At 42.0% G+C, this 14,028-nt stretch overlaps 1 protein-coding gene across 14 annotated transcripts in view; it reads left to right on the forward strand.

Moving 5' to 3' along the window:
• Positions 1-14,028, forward strand: part of eif4g3a (eukaryotic translation initiation factor 4 gamma, 3a) — a 32,015-nt gene that overhangs the window by 11,345 nt on the left and 6,642 nt on the right. For 4 of the 14 annotated variants that reach the window (XM_029150288.3, XM_029150291.3, XM_041070789.2 and 1 more), the window contains 16 exons: positions 3,620-3,799; positions 4,143-4,254; positions 4,432-4,592; positions 4,925-5,059; positions 5,908-6,115; positions 6,836-7,606; positions 7,966-8,054; positions 8,519-8,807; positions 8,951-9,075; positions 9,999-10,118; positions 10,627-10,782; positions 11,011-11,208; positions 11,591-11,737; positions 11,859-12,095; positions 12,580-12,684; positions 13,614-13,752. In XM_029150288.3, the coding sequence (XP_029006121.1) occupies positions 3,620-3,799; positions 4,143-4,254; positions 4,432-4,592; positions 4,925-5,059; positions 5,908-6,115; positions 6,836-7,606; positions 7,966-8,054; positions 8,519-8,807; positions 8,951-9,075; positions 9,999-10,118; positions 10,627-10,782; positions 11,011-11,208; positions 11,591-11,737; positions 11,859-12,095; positions 12,580-12,684; positions 13,614-13,752 (3,172 nt within the window). Of the gene's footprint in view, positions 1-1,601; positions 1,623-3,619; positions 3,800-4,142; positions 4,255-4,431; positions 4,593-4,924; positions 5,060-5,907; positions 6,116-6,835; positions 7,607-7,965; positions 8,055-8,518; positions 8,808-8,950; positions 9,076-9,998; positions 10,119-10,626; positions 10,783-11,010; positions 11,209-11,590; positions 11,738-11,858; positions 12,096-12,579; positions 12,685-13,613; positions 13,753-14,028 lie in introns of all 14 variants that reach the window. The other 10 variants (XM_029150286.3, XM_029150292.3, XM_055508996.1 and 7 more) reach the window with 7 other exon arrangements.

Consider the following 14,028-nt stretch of genomic DNA (forward strand, 5'->3'; position numbering starts at 1 on the left):
TCTCTTTTGATTATGTGCCATCCAGATTTTTCATGGTACACTGCAATTTGTAAGTGCCTGTTTTATTTTCTTTGGGGCTGACTTCCCTGTAATAAGGATTTAAATAGGTTCCCCTCAAACTGCTTAATTGTGATTAGTCTTTTTTCTGCCCATCTTTTCTGAGCATTATCACACAATGACAGAAGTAATTCTACATTACATGCTTTAATTTCTGAACGATTCCACCAAGGTATGCAAACCTAAGCAGCCTTATTGTTGTTTGGGTGAGAGCCCTGTGGTGCAATTTATTCAACCACAACAATAAGCCTAATTCTACACAAAAGGCTTATAATCAGACTTGGGAAGATGTCTTTTGCACTACTTACTGAAAGCTTTCTAAGGCTAATCATTGGTCTTTAGGGTATAAGAAAGTGATTAGTAACTGAAGAAATAGATGCCCGCAGTAATTATTCATAGCGGATATTTTTGTGAATTATCTAAATTTTACTTTCTTTTAATTTTGGTGCATATTGATTAAAACCCCATCTGTAATTCCCCATGTCCTGCTTGTATCACTGCAGCAAATCTCAGTTTCCCATTCACACCGCTCTTTAAGGTCCCGATGTTTTCAGGATTCCAGTGCATGTGTGAATGGGCTAATGTAACTTCCTGTTTTCTGCTGGTTTCTATAATAGTTAATGCAGCTGCCCTAATTATGTTTGGCGTAGTTCAAACTCTGCGCATCCCATGTAACTTGTTGTCAAACATCCTGCTTATCTGTATCGGGTGTGTTTGCAGATAATGGTGTGTACATACACATACACACACACAGTACAAGTGCATGGTCTAGCTGACACAAACTGGCGCTGGGATCCCTTGTGCCACCACGGAAGTGGAGTTGAGAAGCAGATGAAGCCAAACAGTGGCCTTTTATACTAATGAAGAAAACGGCCATTGTGTCCCTGAAATGCACTCGATGCAGAGCTAAGGGGACAGAGATCGGGAAATCAATTCATTTGGCCTAGCATAAGTCTATCTTATCTGAGACAAGGATCATCATTATAACATTTTTTCATACAATTATCAGTATAACTGACAAGTTTGGATTTAAAACAGACCTTTTCTATGTATGAACCAAAAGGTCAACACCAGCGGAAATTAGTCTTACCACTAAAACAAACATCTGGCGTTTCCGTCAGACTAAATTACTCTGTTTGTGGGTTTTACCCCCGTTTGAATCATTAGATTCTGAAGTTACATATAGGTTGCATGTGGGCAGAGGAGGCGATGGCTAGGTTTAGTTGAGGCAAATAAGATGATTCTACACAGATTGAACGCGTCTTTAAGTTAGTGATGCTCGTGTGCCTGCTCGGTCAGAGTGGACAGAGTAGTGCACAACTATCGGTCATTGCAAAGTTATTTTCTTTTTTTGAGTTATTCTCTGTGATCAATGTGCCACCAGTGGTACCAGTTGCTCTGTCGCGTAGATGTAAGTAATGGGGCAGTTTTCTGCCTTCGAGGGCTGTGTGGGTGAATGATTGCTCGTTGTCACTTTAAGCCTTTGGTGTCACCAGTGCAGTCTCCCATTCGCTTTTCTCTCTTTCCTGCTTTCAATACTCAAGGGAGGATTCAGACCCATCCAGGTAACATTTACGTCTGTGTGGAACGTCTCTGCAGACCTGCATGACATGTTGAGGATCATCGTTAAATGAACCATTTAGCTCCGTGTACCTTCATCACCTTTTATTACAGTCTATGATTAGTAGAGGAGTCCTGCATTATCATTGTATTCTCTTCCTGTCGCTTATCATGTAAAGGAACATTACTGGTAGCTTCAGTTAATATTTTTCTAATTAATTTCTCCATTCATTACTCATCTTTAATGAGCCTGCGGAACTGATTGAACAGCATACAGAATTAAAGAAGTAGCACTGTATTATGCCCTGAGAGAAATGTTTTTGGTTCGTTTTTTTTGGTTCTTTTTCGTCTGTGATCAAAGCTTTGCTGCTTGGATATAAACCTGTAGTTTTAAGCCCAATTTATGGAGCACTTTTTTGTTGATACTATTAAATACTTCAACACAATTTTCTACCATGGCAGCAGTTTTATAGAGGATGTCTTCAGGTAGTTGATAATCAACAGTTTCAAAGTCATTTCCCAGATTTCCACCGGGTTATTTACAATAAAGCTGTTGAACCCGATTTATTATTTTACCACCAATTTCCCCCTTGGGTATTTTTAGCTGATTTTACAGCATTGTTTATTCTGCTCTCTTACTAGAATTACACTGACTGTATTCCCAGCTTGAGCTGGAAGTCTGTCACAGCTGTGGGTATTAAAGCTCAGCACACAGGTTCCTGCACTAAATTTTACAGCTGTTTAAATATAAAGCCCGGCAGAAATCAAACTTTTAACTGATTTCAACATTTACACACACAGATGTTGTTGTGGCTCCAGTTACTACAGTATATTTTCTATGTTTTGTGGTGATCAAGGAAAAGAAGCATTTTTGCCTGACGGGCAGAGCTGCACTGCGTATCACACATTCAGCACCACTGTAAGCTTGGCCAAGCAGCCCAGACACAAACTGAAGTGTTTAGGACCACTCAGCTGTCCAGTTTTGTAAGTTTTTTACAGCTTGTGGAGTCTAGTGCAGCTTATTTATGAGGTAGACAAACTAAGCAAAATAAGAAAAAAGGAAATGGAAACAAGTGATAAAGTATTAATTTAATGAATTGTACTCCAGCAGCAGCAGAGTGTAATTGGCCAGACATCTAAAGACAGAAACCTCTTGGGTTTATCAAATGCTAGTTCGTCTCAAGTTCGTGGCCCCTTTGATCTGGCAGCAAGTGATGTTAGGTTTTATTAGTTAAATTAAGTTTCATATATTGTTCAATAGAATGCCATGAAACTAAGGTTTCATGAAAAGAAAGATTATAGATTATAAATTAACAATTTAATTCCGGTTTCCCTTTTTAAATAATTCACATACTGCAAATGCCTTTTTAGAGCATTACTGATATTGTGCAACTGGACTTATTGTAAGTCGTTTAGAGAAACTTCTGCAAACCTAAATTGTTAAAATTACGTCATATGTTCATAGAGTGTACATCTACCTTCCTCAAAGCTGTGTGGTCACAGATGCTGGTGTAGATTAAATGTTGGGCAACCAGTTCACACTAGAGTGATTTTGAGTTATGTGACGTGATTTTCTTATGTTTTACTTAGGCATGTTCCTAAAGTTTTGTTGATGTGGCGATTGTGTGTCAATAGGTAGAACCACTAATTCCACTGTGTATCATTCATTCACCTGATTATTAGTATTGCGTGTACGTTTAAATTGTCTGTGTATTTGACCTATGGGGATTAGATGTATTTTGATTTTTCTGTTTTGGGATTGTAAGAGATCGTATTCTGCAATTCGTTCCTCAGAATGACTGAAGGGTGGTGGTTTGAATGGTCTGCGCCCATGAGGAGCTGGAAAGTTGTAGTGCCAAACCCAAAGCTGTTTGGCTGTTGGGGGGAAAAAAGAAAAGTCAAAACCTGTTTGAAGCGGGATGCATGCTGAAATGAAACGGCTACCTCCGGGATATAGTACTTAATGCCTTTTTGTTGTTTCTCTCTCACTCATTGGCCTCAGTTTTTCCCGAGGACTCAGATGCAAACTGCGAGGCCCTCCATCCCCACGAACACACCATCCATCCGGCCTGGTTCACAGGCTCCTACAGCAGCTGTCTACCCCACTAATCAACCCATCATGATGACTATGGCGCCCATGCCTTTCCCCTCACCACAGGCTGCACAGTACTACATCCCACAGGTGAAGACCCGCTGCACTTGGTCAAATTACAATTCAAGATTTTTACACAAATTAAATATAGTAGAATTTTAAGGTATAATTCCTTGCCTTTGAAATTTGCCTCTGCAGCTAGCACTGATTATATTCAATGATTGAAAGGTCTACTACCAGTTTTTTTTTCAACAGTTGCTAAATCTAAGTCTGACAGGACTTGAAGAGAAGAATCATTTAAAATACTATTTTATAATGCAATAATTTAAATACTCATAATATAATTAAATATTTAAACATTCCTGTTGAGAAAACGTGTACTGCAGGCATCTTGACTTTGCTGATGATGCCTCTGTCTGCCCTTTATTTGCAGTATCGTCACAGTACTCCCTACGTGGGGCCTCCTCAGCAGTATTCTGTACAGCCCCCAGGGTCTGGCACCTTCTATCCTGGTCCAGGGCCAGGGGAGTACGCTGCCCCATATCGTAAGTAATTAATTTAATACGTATACACATTCAGAGATATTCCCACAGTCACATCACATTTAACCTAATTGTCAAATACACACTGCGTATTGAGTTTGACCCCAACATGTGACATAGTGGTGCTTGACTAAAATGTCTCTTCTGCTTTGTCTTTTCTTTTCTTGCAATTTCATGCAGATCCCCTCAGGTACCACCCACCTGTCTCACCCTCTGTCCCTGCTCCCGTTCCCACAGCTGGCCCACCCTACTACACAGGACAGACTGTGTTTCCCCACTCACCCCCCATCATAGTGCCTACACCGCAGCAACCTCCACCAGCCAAGCGTGAGAAGAAACCAGTTAGTATTTTAGTAGTTCTTTCATCATTTATTTTTCTCTAGAGACCAAGTTTCAGATAAAATATCACATCATGGTGATTCTCTAACAGAGCTTTGATCGTAGTTGGAAGAACGGCCTAAAATCCTGAGGTTACATAGCTTTAATTACTTAGCAACTGCGTGTGCATTTCTGATGTAGGTGTTTAATTTTTGCTTTAGAATCATAAAATTGTTTAGTTTAGACCTTGGTGGTCACTTCAAGATGCTTCCTTCTATCATACAAGGTGCGTTTGCAGAGCTCTAACTGTGCGAAGACTTGAGTGCTTTAGTGATGTGTGTTTTTTGTCCCATTGTTCTCCCAGATCCGTATCCGTGACCCCAATCAGGGTGGCAGGGACATCACAGAGGAAATTATGGCAGGGGGTTCAGGGAGCAGGAATTCAACACCCCCTGTCGGTCCCCCCTCGACCACCCCCACCCCACCACAGGTATGGCTTTGTCACTCACCCATGTATTTCAGTCCAGTAGGTCATTGTTTAGGGCATCATTGCATCGTCCTCTGAGCACTTTTATTTGTAGTTATTTTAAACGTTGTAGTCAGCCTACAGAGGGAAGTGCGAATGCTTTGACATTGAGATGAAGCCATGACGCGTTCATATAATCAAATATTTTCTAGCACTGGAATACATTTGCCGTATAATAAAAATCCCCCCTTTCATTGCACATACTTTCTTCCTGTCACTGTTTCTATTTGGTAGAGTCCATGTGTACTGTCTGTATACCCCTCATCTTTCTACAGAATCCACTCAATCATACGATTTTTCTGACTATATGAAGTCTGTTCTGGTAGATCAAAATGAAACATGCTTTATTTGCAAGTGTGTTTCCTGGAGTAAAATCTGGAATAAAAAGCAGGCTTGTTTTTACATGTGTGGAATAAAAATCTGCAGGGCTGTAGCCCGAAGCTGAGCACCAATTTAGAAAAATATAAATTCTGGATTCTGAAGAAGGACATAGTGACTTATTTTCCTCTGTGTCCTTCTCTGGATGTTAACTGTGTCTTTCCTCTCTCTTTCTGTCTTTCTTTGCCCCCCTTTAATTTAATGTTGATGTATCTGTTGCTTTCTCTCTCCTGTGCATTGTTCTGAGCTTGTCCTCCCATCCATTTGTTATGCAATGATTTTCATACATCTTGTTTCTCCTCTGCCGTTGCCCTCCAAATCTAATCTAACCATAACCCATTGGACACCTTATTTCTGCATTTGTGCTTGTTTGTGTTTGTGTGCACATATGTCTGCATTTTTGTGCCTGTCTGTCTGGTTTTCTGTGTTGCTAGTTTTTATGGCCGCACCCTCATTATCCTCACATTTTCTACCTCAAATCACAGCAGCAGCTGAACAGCAGCCAGACTCCAGAGCAGCAGCAGTCTCAACCTCCTCAGCCACAGCAGACCCATCCTGGAGGTTACACCTTGGAGCCTTCACAGCCCCAACAGCCACAGCAGCCAATAACGACAGGGGCCTCAGACACCAAACCAGGGCCAGGTCTGCCTTAACTGCCTTTCTGTTCAATACACATTCATAAATAATTGAACCAGGGTGGTGTTAGGCATATTTTTTATAAGACACCTTTTTAAAGGTCTAAGCAACTGAAACAGAACTGTCCTGTTTATTGGCTTCATTGCCTTCTTTATTAGGCAGTGATATTCTTGCTGTTATTACCCCCTCGTGGAGCAGTAGCCTCCCATAACCCACAATGCAATTGTTTCCTAAAACATTAATTTCCAAATACAAGCTTTGTTTCTTTTTTTTCTACAGAACAAACTGCACACACACGCTTTCACTTTCGTTTCGCTTACATACAAAAGTGTGTCAGGAGTTTTTTTTTTTTTTTTGGAATTTTTTTGTTTTGTTTCATTGCGAAACTTTGGAAGCCGGTCATTCTCTGTGTATATTAGTTTGTTGGCTTCATTCTGTAGTTCAACTACTGATTTTTATTTGAATATAAAATGTTTTGTCTCTCTTTCGCCTGTTTGACTCTGAGATTGTTACATTCCTGATGGTCTAAAGTTACAGGTTTTGTGACTGAACCAAAATAGCTTTTCTTTATTTTAGTTTTAATGTGCACATGGTGCTAATCAACAGTACTAGGTTATTAGTTTGCAAAGTACAGAGGATCACAAAACCACATTTTTCACAGATGCTGTGTGCAGTATGATTTAAATTCCAAAGCAATGTATTTATCTACAGTCATTCTCCTTTTAGATGAAACGACAAAAACGGAGTCGGAACAGAAGTCTTCCTCACCTGGGCTTGCGCAGCCTCAAGGCCCTCTGCAGGGAGTGGAGGCCGTTGCTCCTGTAACTCAGCCCTCTCCTACTGTTGAAACAGAGCCTTCCTTCCACACATCACGAAGTCCCCCTGTTGCTGTCCCACTGTCAGCGGCCAATGCCAGTGAACATCCCTCCATCAGGGAGACTGCTGCTTCAGTGTCTTCTCCCTCTTCAACTGCAGAGCCCAAATCCCCTCTGGCATCACCTCAGACTGTCAATACAGACAAGCCTCTTGCAGATGTCCCCAGAACTCTGTCTGCCTCGCCCTCATCAGTCACAAAGGCACTGAATGGCCTTGCAGACTCCAGGTCTGAGCCAGACACTGCAGCTCATGAGCCTGCTCTTTTGCCCACTTCTGCACTCCAGCTCCAGACTTCTGCTCTTGCTTGCAGAGAGACCGCCTGCTCTGAAATGTTACACTCTGATGTGAGGACAGATGTTCCCATTGCTGCTTCGCTCGCCCCTTTGACGCCTGTGGCTGTGGTGCCAGTCACCTTGAACTCAAGTCCTGCCCCAACTTTGCCAGTTATGCTCCCACCTGGCCTTCCGCCTCTAGTGCAGGCCACAGCAGAGGCAGATGAGCTGAGCAAATCCTTAGACACTAAAGACCTTGTCTCCAGTGTAGGAATAGAGGCATATGGTGGCATTACTGACAGTAATATGGAGTCCCAGCATGCACCAACCAGGAAGAGTCCCACTACAGGTACTGGAGGTGTTGTTTTTCTGTGTGTGCTCTCTTTGGAAAGATTCTTGTTCTATGGTAATTAGAATGAGGTTGATTTATGTCACAAACATTTCATTAAGGCAGATATTTAAAGAAGTGATATTTGAAGAAATTTGTAGGTCTTCCGCTGCTGATCACATCCCAGCATGTTGCAAAGTATTTACTGATGCAGTTTTTAAATAGTTGTATGTGTCAAAGTACTGTCATGGAAATACTGTTGCTAATTCCATACTGGATTGTATCATATTAAAAACGTCACCTGGTAACTATAGCAGTTCTAGACTTTTAAATAAATTTTGGGTTGGAGTGAATTCATTCTCCTGGTTGTCTGCTTGCAGTGAATCAGATGGCTTCTGCTATACCAAAGACCTGGATAAAACCAAATGATGGCATCTCTGCTGGAGAGGTACCTCAAACGGAGCTTGAGGTAAGGGAAACATGATATTACACTGAAGTTACTTGAAATAACTATATCCTTCTTATTGATATGTTTAGAACACTTTAAAAATGACTACAGCATTTTAAAGGAGTGGGGGTGAGAGGGGAGTTAAAAGGCACAATGTGGGCAATAGTTCAAGTGAAAACCGTTTCCACGTGTGGTGGGGGAGGCAGACAGAAAGGACTTGGAATGTTGTCTGAGTTATCTGTCATCACTGCTCACCAGACTCACTGTACCAGCTCTGCCCTGCCCTTGTTTTGTGTCCTATGATTTTTAATAGGCTTTTAGCTTTGGGAGAATTTAATTGGCTTATTTTTAGCTACATTAAGCCATTATAGGTTTAAGACATGCAGGTCATCAGTCAGTACATGTGGGCACACTTTAAAGATCAAGACCAAAGCTGCTGCAAACGCGATCAGTATAGAGCATCAACAAATCCTGTCTGCACACAGGATGAACCAAGGCTAATAGATCAACCTGCTGGGGACGAGGCCCTAAGATCAGTCCCTCTGAGCATCAGCCCCGTGCCCCTACAATCAGTCTACACTTCCACCATCGCTCCAGCTCCTGCCAGCATCCCAGAGGCTGATGAGAAGCCCAATACTCCAGAGGAGAATGGTGATGCTGAGTTGGAGCCCATGAGAAACGGGGCAGGACACACGTCAGAGACAGAGAGTAGTGACAGTGGCGTCACCCCCAGAGACAAGGACAACTCAACAGGAGCTTCACAGTATGTTGAAGGTACGACGGACAACACTTTTGACCAGATACAAAACCTGAATGTAAAATTTGATCTATTTCTGTGGCAGATCCTCAAAGTGAAACCAACAATCAGATTTCAACAGTGTGTAAAACTGCCTAATCTTTTTTCCTTGTTTCTCAAGACCTGGCTGAGCAAAGTGGGAAACGTCAGTATGGCAGAGACTTTCTTCTGGGTTTCCAGTTCATGCCTGCCTGCATCCAGAAGCCTGAAGGCCTCCCACCGATCAGCGACGTGGTGTTGGACAAAGTAAGTTACACACAGCTACACAAGTCAAGGCACAACTCCAAACCGATGTCCAAAAGCTAGAATTCTGCGTTTTTTTTTTTTAGTATTGGCATTCTGAGAATTTAGTATCACTGGGATTTTATTTTTGTTGGACAAAATAACCCAAGGCTCAAAAAAATTATAAAATTATATTGGGAATTATTCAACAGTTAAAATAATAAAAAATATATCCAGCCAGAATACCAGCATTCGATGTCTTTACTTTGGTGCTGTAGCGACAGGCTGTAGACTGTGCTGTGGATCATAGATACACCAGAGACTTTGGTTCACTCTTGTGATCCACACATGTATGGGTGGAGCATATGCCCTGCTGAAATGCTGTTTTGATTAAAATCACATTGCTATTATGTCACACTTGGCAGTGTTAAGAGCACCCGCCCCTCCCCCACCTCTGCAAAAGGAACAACCAGACCGGTGAACGGCTGATTGGTGCAAACCTGTAGTCTTGTACTCTCTGTGGAAGAAAGTGAAATCTCACTGGAAATGAGCAGAGAGAAAGTCAAGGACAGCGGAAAGACAAAGAAGTGTATTTGTTCTTCTGTCCTCCCCCACAGCTCCCTTGTTCTCCCCCTTCCTTACTGTCCACATCTGGTTTTGACTTCTCTTACTAAACGGGCCACTGAAACCAACAAGCATTATTTATTATGAGTACAGTAAAACTACAATTATACCAGCAGATGCTGATATAACTCATGTACAACAGTTCACCTTAAGGAACTGCTAGGTTAAAAATTACGCACACAAAGTAACTCTTTCTTATACCAGGCCAACTCCTGCCCTGTTCTCAGTATATTTGAGAGTTACTGCTCCCCCTGCTGTTCGGTTCATCTATAGTTTGTTTGCGTGTGTGTAATGATGTATTGACCATGTTCTGTGTTGTGCAGATGAACCAAAACAAGTTGCCATCACGGACTGTGGACTCCAGGGTGATTTCCAGGGGACCCGATTTCACACCTGCCTTTGCAGATTTCGGCAGACAGATGACCGGAGGCCGAGGCGCTGCAGTGAGTCACACGCTCCCAACCTGTCTCAGTCATTCATAAAATCAGAATGCACATCACCTCCTTCTAGCCCCTGTTTTATATCACAACACTGGGAGTGTGGCAGAATAACGACAAGCAAAGCCAGCAAAATTGAGCAAAATCAGAAAGATTCAATAGCTAGTGAAGTTTTATGGATGCAGTACAGCACGTTTTATTTTCTCCAAAGACGAGGATTCCGAATATTCAGAGCAGTCTTAAATGATTATCCACAGCAGATACTGAATATATTTCACATCATTGGGGCCTAATTAAAATGCATTTAAATACGGCAGGATCAGAATGTCTGTGTTTTGGTTTGCAGAGATTTTTGCATTTACCTGTTTGTTGCAGATTTCTGCTTTTGTCATTAAGATGAGCATCTTTTTTTTATAGTTTTATGTTCATAACACAATTAATAGGTTGTTTTTATATTTCAAGTCCATTGTATGGATGAAACATCTTCATCAATCAAAATCTCTTTCCTTCGCAGCTTATGAACATTGGGGCACGGCGACCCCCTCCCAGGAAGATCATCATGAATGTGTCTGTAAATGACGATGTTCAGCTAAAAAAATCAGAAAACGCCTGGAAACCCGGACTGAAGCGGGAGGGCCCCGTGGACGACCCTGAGACACTGAAAACACAGGTACAGTAAAACATACACCAGGCTGTGAAAAAGATGATTTAATTCTGTGTATTATTAGTCTTTTAATGGTTATGTTACAGGACATTCTTTTTTATGACTGCTGTTCCAAGTTGGAATAAGATCAAGGCTCTTTATGGCGAGATAAACCGTGATTTAGCCTCTGATATGTCCAATAAAGTCTCCAAGTGCCTGTTTTTATTGACTCTGCCTGTGACCTATTCCTCTTAGGAGCTGTTCAGGAAGGTCCGCAGCATTCTCAACAAGCTGACGCCTCAGAAGTTCAACCAGCTGATGAAGCAGGTTACAGACCTGACCATCGACACAGAGGAGAGGCTCAAAGGGGTCATCGACTTGGTCTTTGAGAAAGCCATTGACGAGCCCAGCTTCTCGGTGGCCTATGGACACATGTGTCGCTGCCTTGCCACGGTGAGGCTCACTGGAGTGTGTAGACTTTATAGTAGAGAAGCAGGAAGGCTGAGGTGATGGGGTAATGATTTAAATTGATGGCCTTTGCAGTGTGAAGTGTATCAATTTCATATTAGTTTCTGTACTCTGTTAAAACATGCAGCTGTATATAAATTCAGTACAGCTGAGGCTCATGACATTTTCAAGGTGCCGTCCCTTTTGATGCTTGAACGGTGAAAGCAGTAGTTGCTAGTACGTTTGTGACTTGTTTGCAGCGAAACCAAATATGCAGTCAGAAATTCAGCAAAGCATTAAATATGCATATCCTCGCTAAGCTCTGCAGATTAAAGGTTCAGTTTGTCTTCATGTTTGTTTCTCCTCTACCTCTACTGTTCATGTGCAGCTCAAAGTGCCCATGGCTGACAAACCCAACACCTATGTGAACTTTCGCAAGCTGCTGTTAAACCGCTGCCAGAAAGAGTTTGAGAAAGACAAAGTGGATGATGTGGTGTTTGAGAGGAAGCAGAAAGAGCTGGACTCTGCTGCATCGGTATGTGGGATGTGAAATTCTCCAGTTGGTGTTTGTGACTCCCTGGACTGACAGAGATTTATGTGAATAACTTCCTGGAGAATGTATTGTCAAGTTATTTGTTGTTGTCTTGTTCCACCAGACGACGGAGCGTGAGCGTCTTCAGGAGGAGCTGGAGGAAGCAAAGGACAAGTCTCGTCGACGTTCCATCGGCAACATCAAGTTCATCGGAGAGCTTTTCAAGCTCAAGATGTTAACAGAGGCCATCATGCACGACTGCGTGGTGAAGCTGCTGAAGAACCACGACGAGGAGTCCTTGGAGTGTCTGTGCAGACTGCTCACCACCATTGGCAAGGACTTGGACTTTGAGAAGGCAAAGGTGAGCTGGAGCTGTTTACTGTGCACACATGTAGGTCCATAGGTTACTGTCTGTCCTGAGGAGCATAGTTCAGTTAAGAATATATCGAAAGACTGTCTGAATTCTTTGACCAGTAGGAAAAAAACTCAGCATGAGAACTTAAGTTAAGAAGTTATTTCCGATAAAGTATCTTTACACAGTTTGCCATCATATGTTCAGTCTGCCTCTGATGAGCTCATCATGAACAAATGTGAGCTGAGGAGATTCGAGCAAAGATGGTAAACTTGTGCAGCACAAGTGGCCAATAAATGGGTAGAGACCTCTAAAAAGTGCTATGACTGCTAATGTTCCAATTTACTCTTGGTCTATCAGGAAAGCACCTGCTTCAAACTGAACAATACTCTATTGAGTAAAATAATGTCGAACCCGAAAGCTGCCGTCTGTTAGAGACATAGCGAATATAAATGTTAGATTGTAATTTAACCTTCTCCCGCTCTCTCCACAGCCTCGAATGGATCAGTATTTCAATCAGATGGAAAAAATTGTTAAGGAGAGGAAGACGTCATCTCGGATACGGTTCATGCTACAAGATGTTATAGACCTGAGACTGGTGAGTATGTGGTAGATACCAAATTCCCTCTTGGTCCCAGTAGCTCTGGTTCTTTTTGTATTCTTTGAGAGATTTTTTTAATTGATCTCTCTGACCTCTGGGAACATAATCTGAGCTCTGGTGTCTCCTGCTCTTGTTCTCCTAAATGGAAACCTTCTACTCCTTGTCATGTTATTGATTTTAACTTTAAGACTTTGACTAATGAGAGAAAACTCTGTCAAAATATTCAATCACATACAGGCAGAAGAACTTTAAGGATGTTCAGTGCACTGTCTGTATGTGTGTGCTATAATATCTATATATATCTATATCTTGTATAACAAATAATCACAATGTTGTGTTGGCTCACAGAACTGGCACAAACAAAACAAACACAGGAAATCATTTTACAGTCTACTGTAGAATGAACAGAAGCAAACACAGAACCTGTGACTCAGCATTAGCGGTGACATGTCATGATTCTCCAACAGACGCACACTGATTAGCCTTTCATCCCAGTCTTGCATAAGAGGGGCAGTTTAAATTAATGCTAGTCAATGTTACAAGATGCAGGAAACGGATTCAGACCCTGCTGTCAAATTTGAAATTAAAATGAACAAGCCTACGGAGGCAGTCCCAGGACTCACTTTGCTTAAAAACAAAACTGGCAACGCCGTGGAAATCGAACATTAATAACGAATGAAGGGTTACTTTAAAATGAATAACACTGACCACACATCTCTCTATTAGAGATAATCTTTTAGCAGCATCTCTTGACTTGTCTTTTGTGATTAACTTCCTCTTTTATTTAAGCTGTTGTCAGGTACTGTGATAAATAAAGTGCTTGTCATTATGGCAGCAAAATATCAAACCAAGTCGGAAACTGTGATTGGAATCTTTCACTCCTGGATTTGATTTTTAATTATTTGTGTGCCTGTGTGTTTTTGTAGCATAACTGGGTCTCCAGGAGAGCAGACCAGGGGCCGAAAACCATAGAGCAGATCCACAAGGAGGCGAAGATTGAAGAGCAAGAAGAGCAGAGGAAAGTGCATCAGCAGCTGCTCTCCAAGGACAGCAAGAGACGACCAGGTCAGACCTGCAGTCTAAAGCCTCTTTGAGCTTTTAGTGTGCGTTGGCTCAGCTTTGGTGACTCAGGAAGCATGCGAGCATACAGGCATTCTATTCCTACAGCCTGCAGAGATGCTATCGTTCCCTTGCAGGCAGGAAGCTCCTGGCTCCTTCCATTCTTTTAGCTGTCTCCTTGCTTGTAGCTGTGAGCATGAGAAAACTGTCAGCCATTTTAACAGCAGCATTTTCATTGTTCTTGTCTGAACTGTTTCTTCCTTCTGTTTCTTCTGTCTCTGT

The sequence above is a fragment of the Betta splendens genome, chromosome 5, assembly GCF_900634795.4.
Source record: "Betta splendens chromosome 5, fBetSpl5.4, whole genome shotgun sequence".
Taxonomy (NCBI): Eukaryota; Metazoa; Chordata; class Actinopteri; order Anabantiformes; family Osphronemidae; genus Betta; species Betta splendens.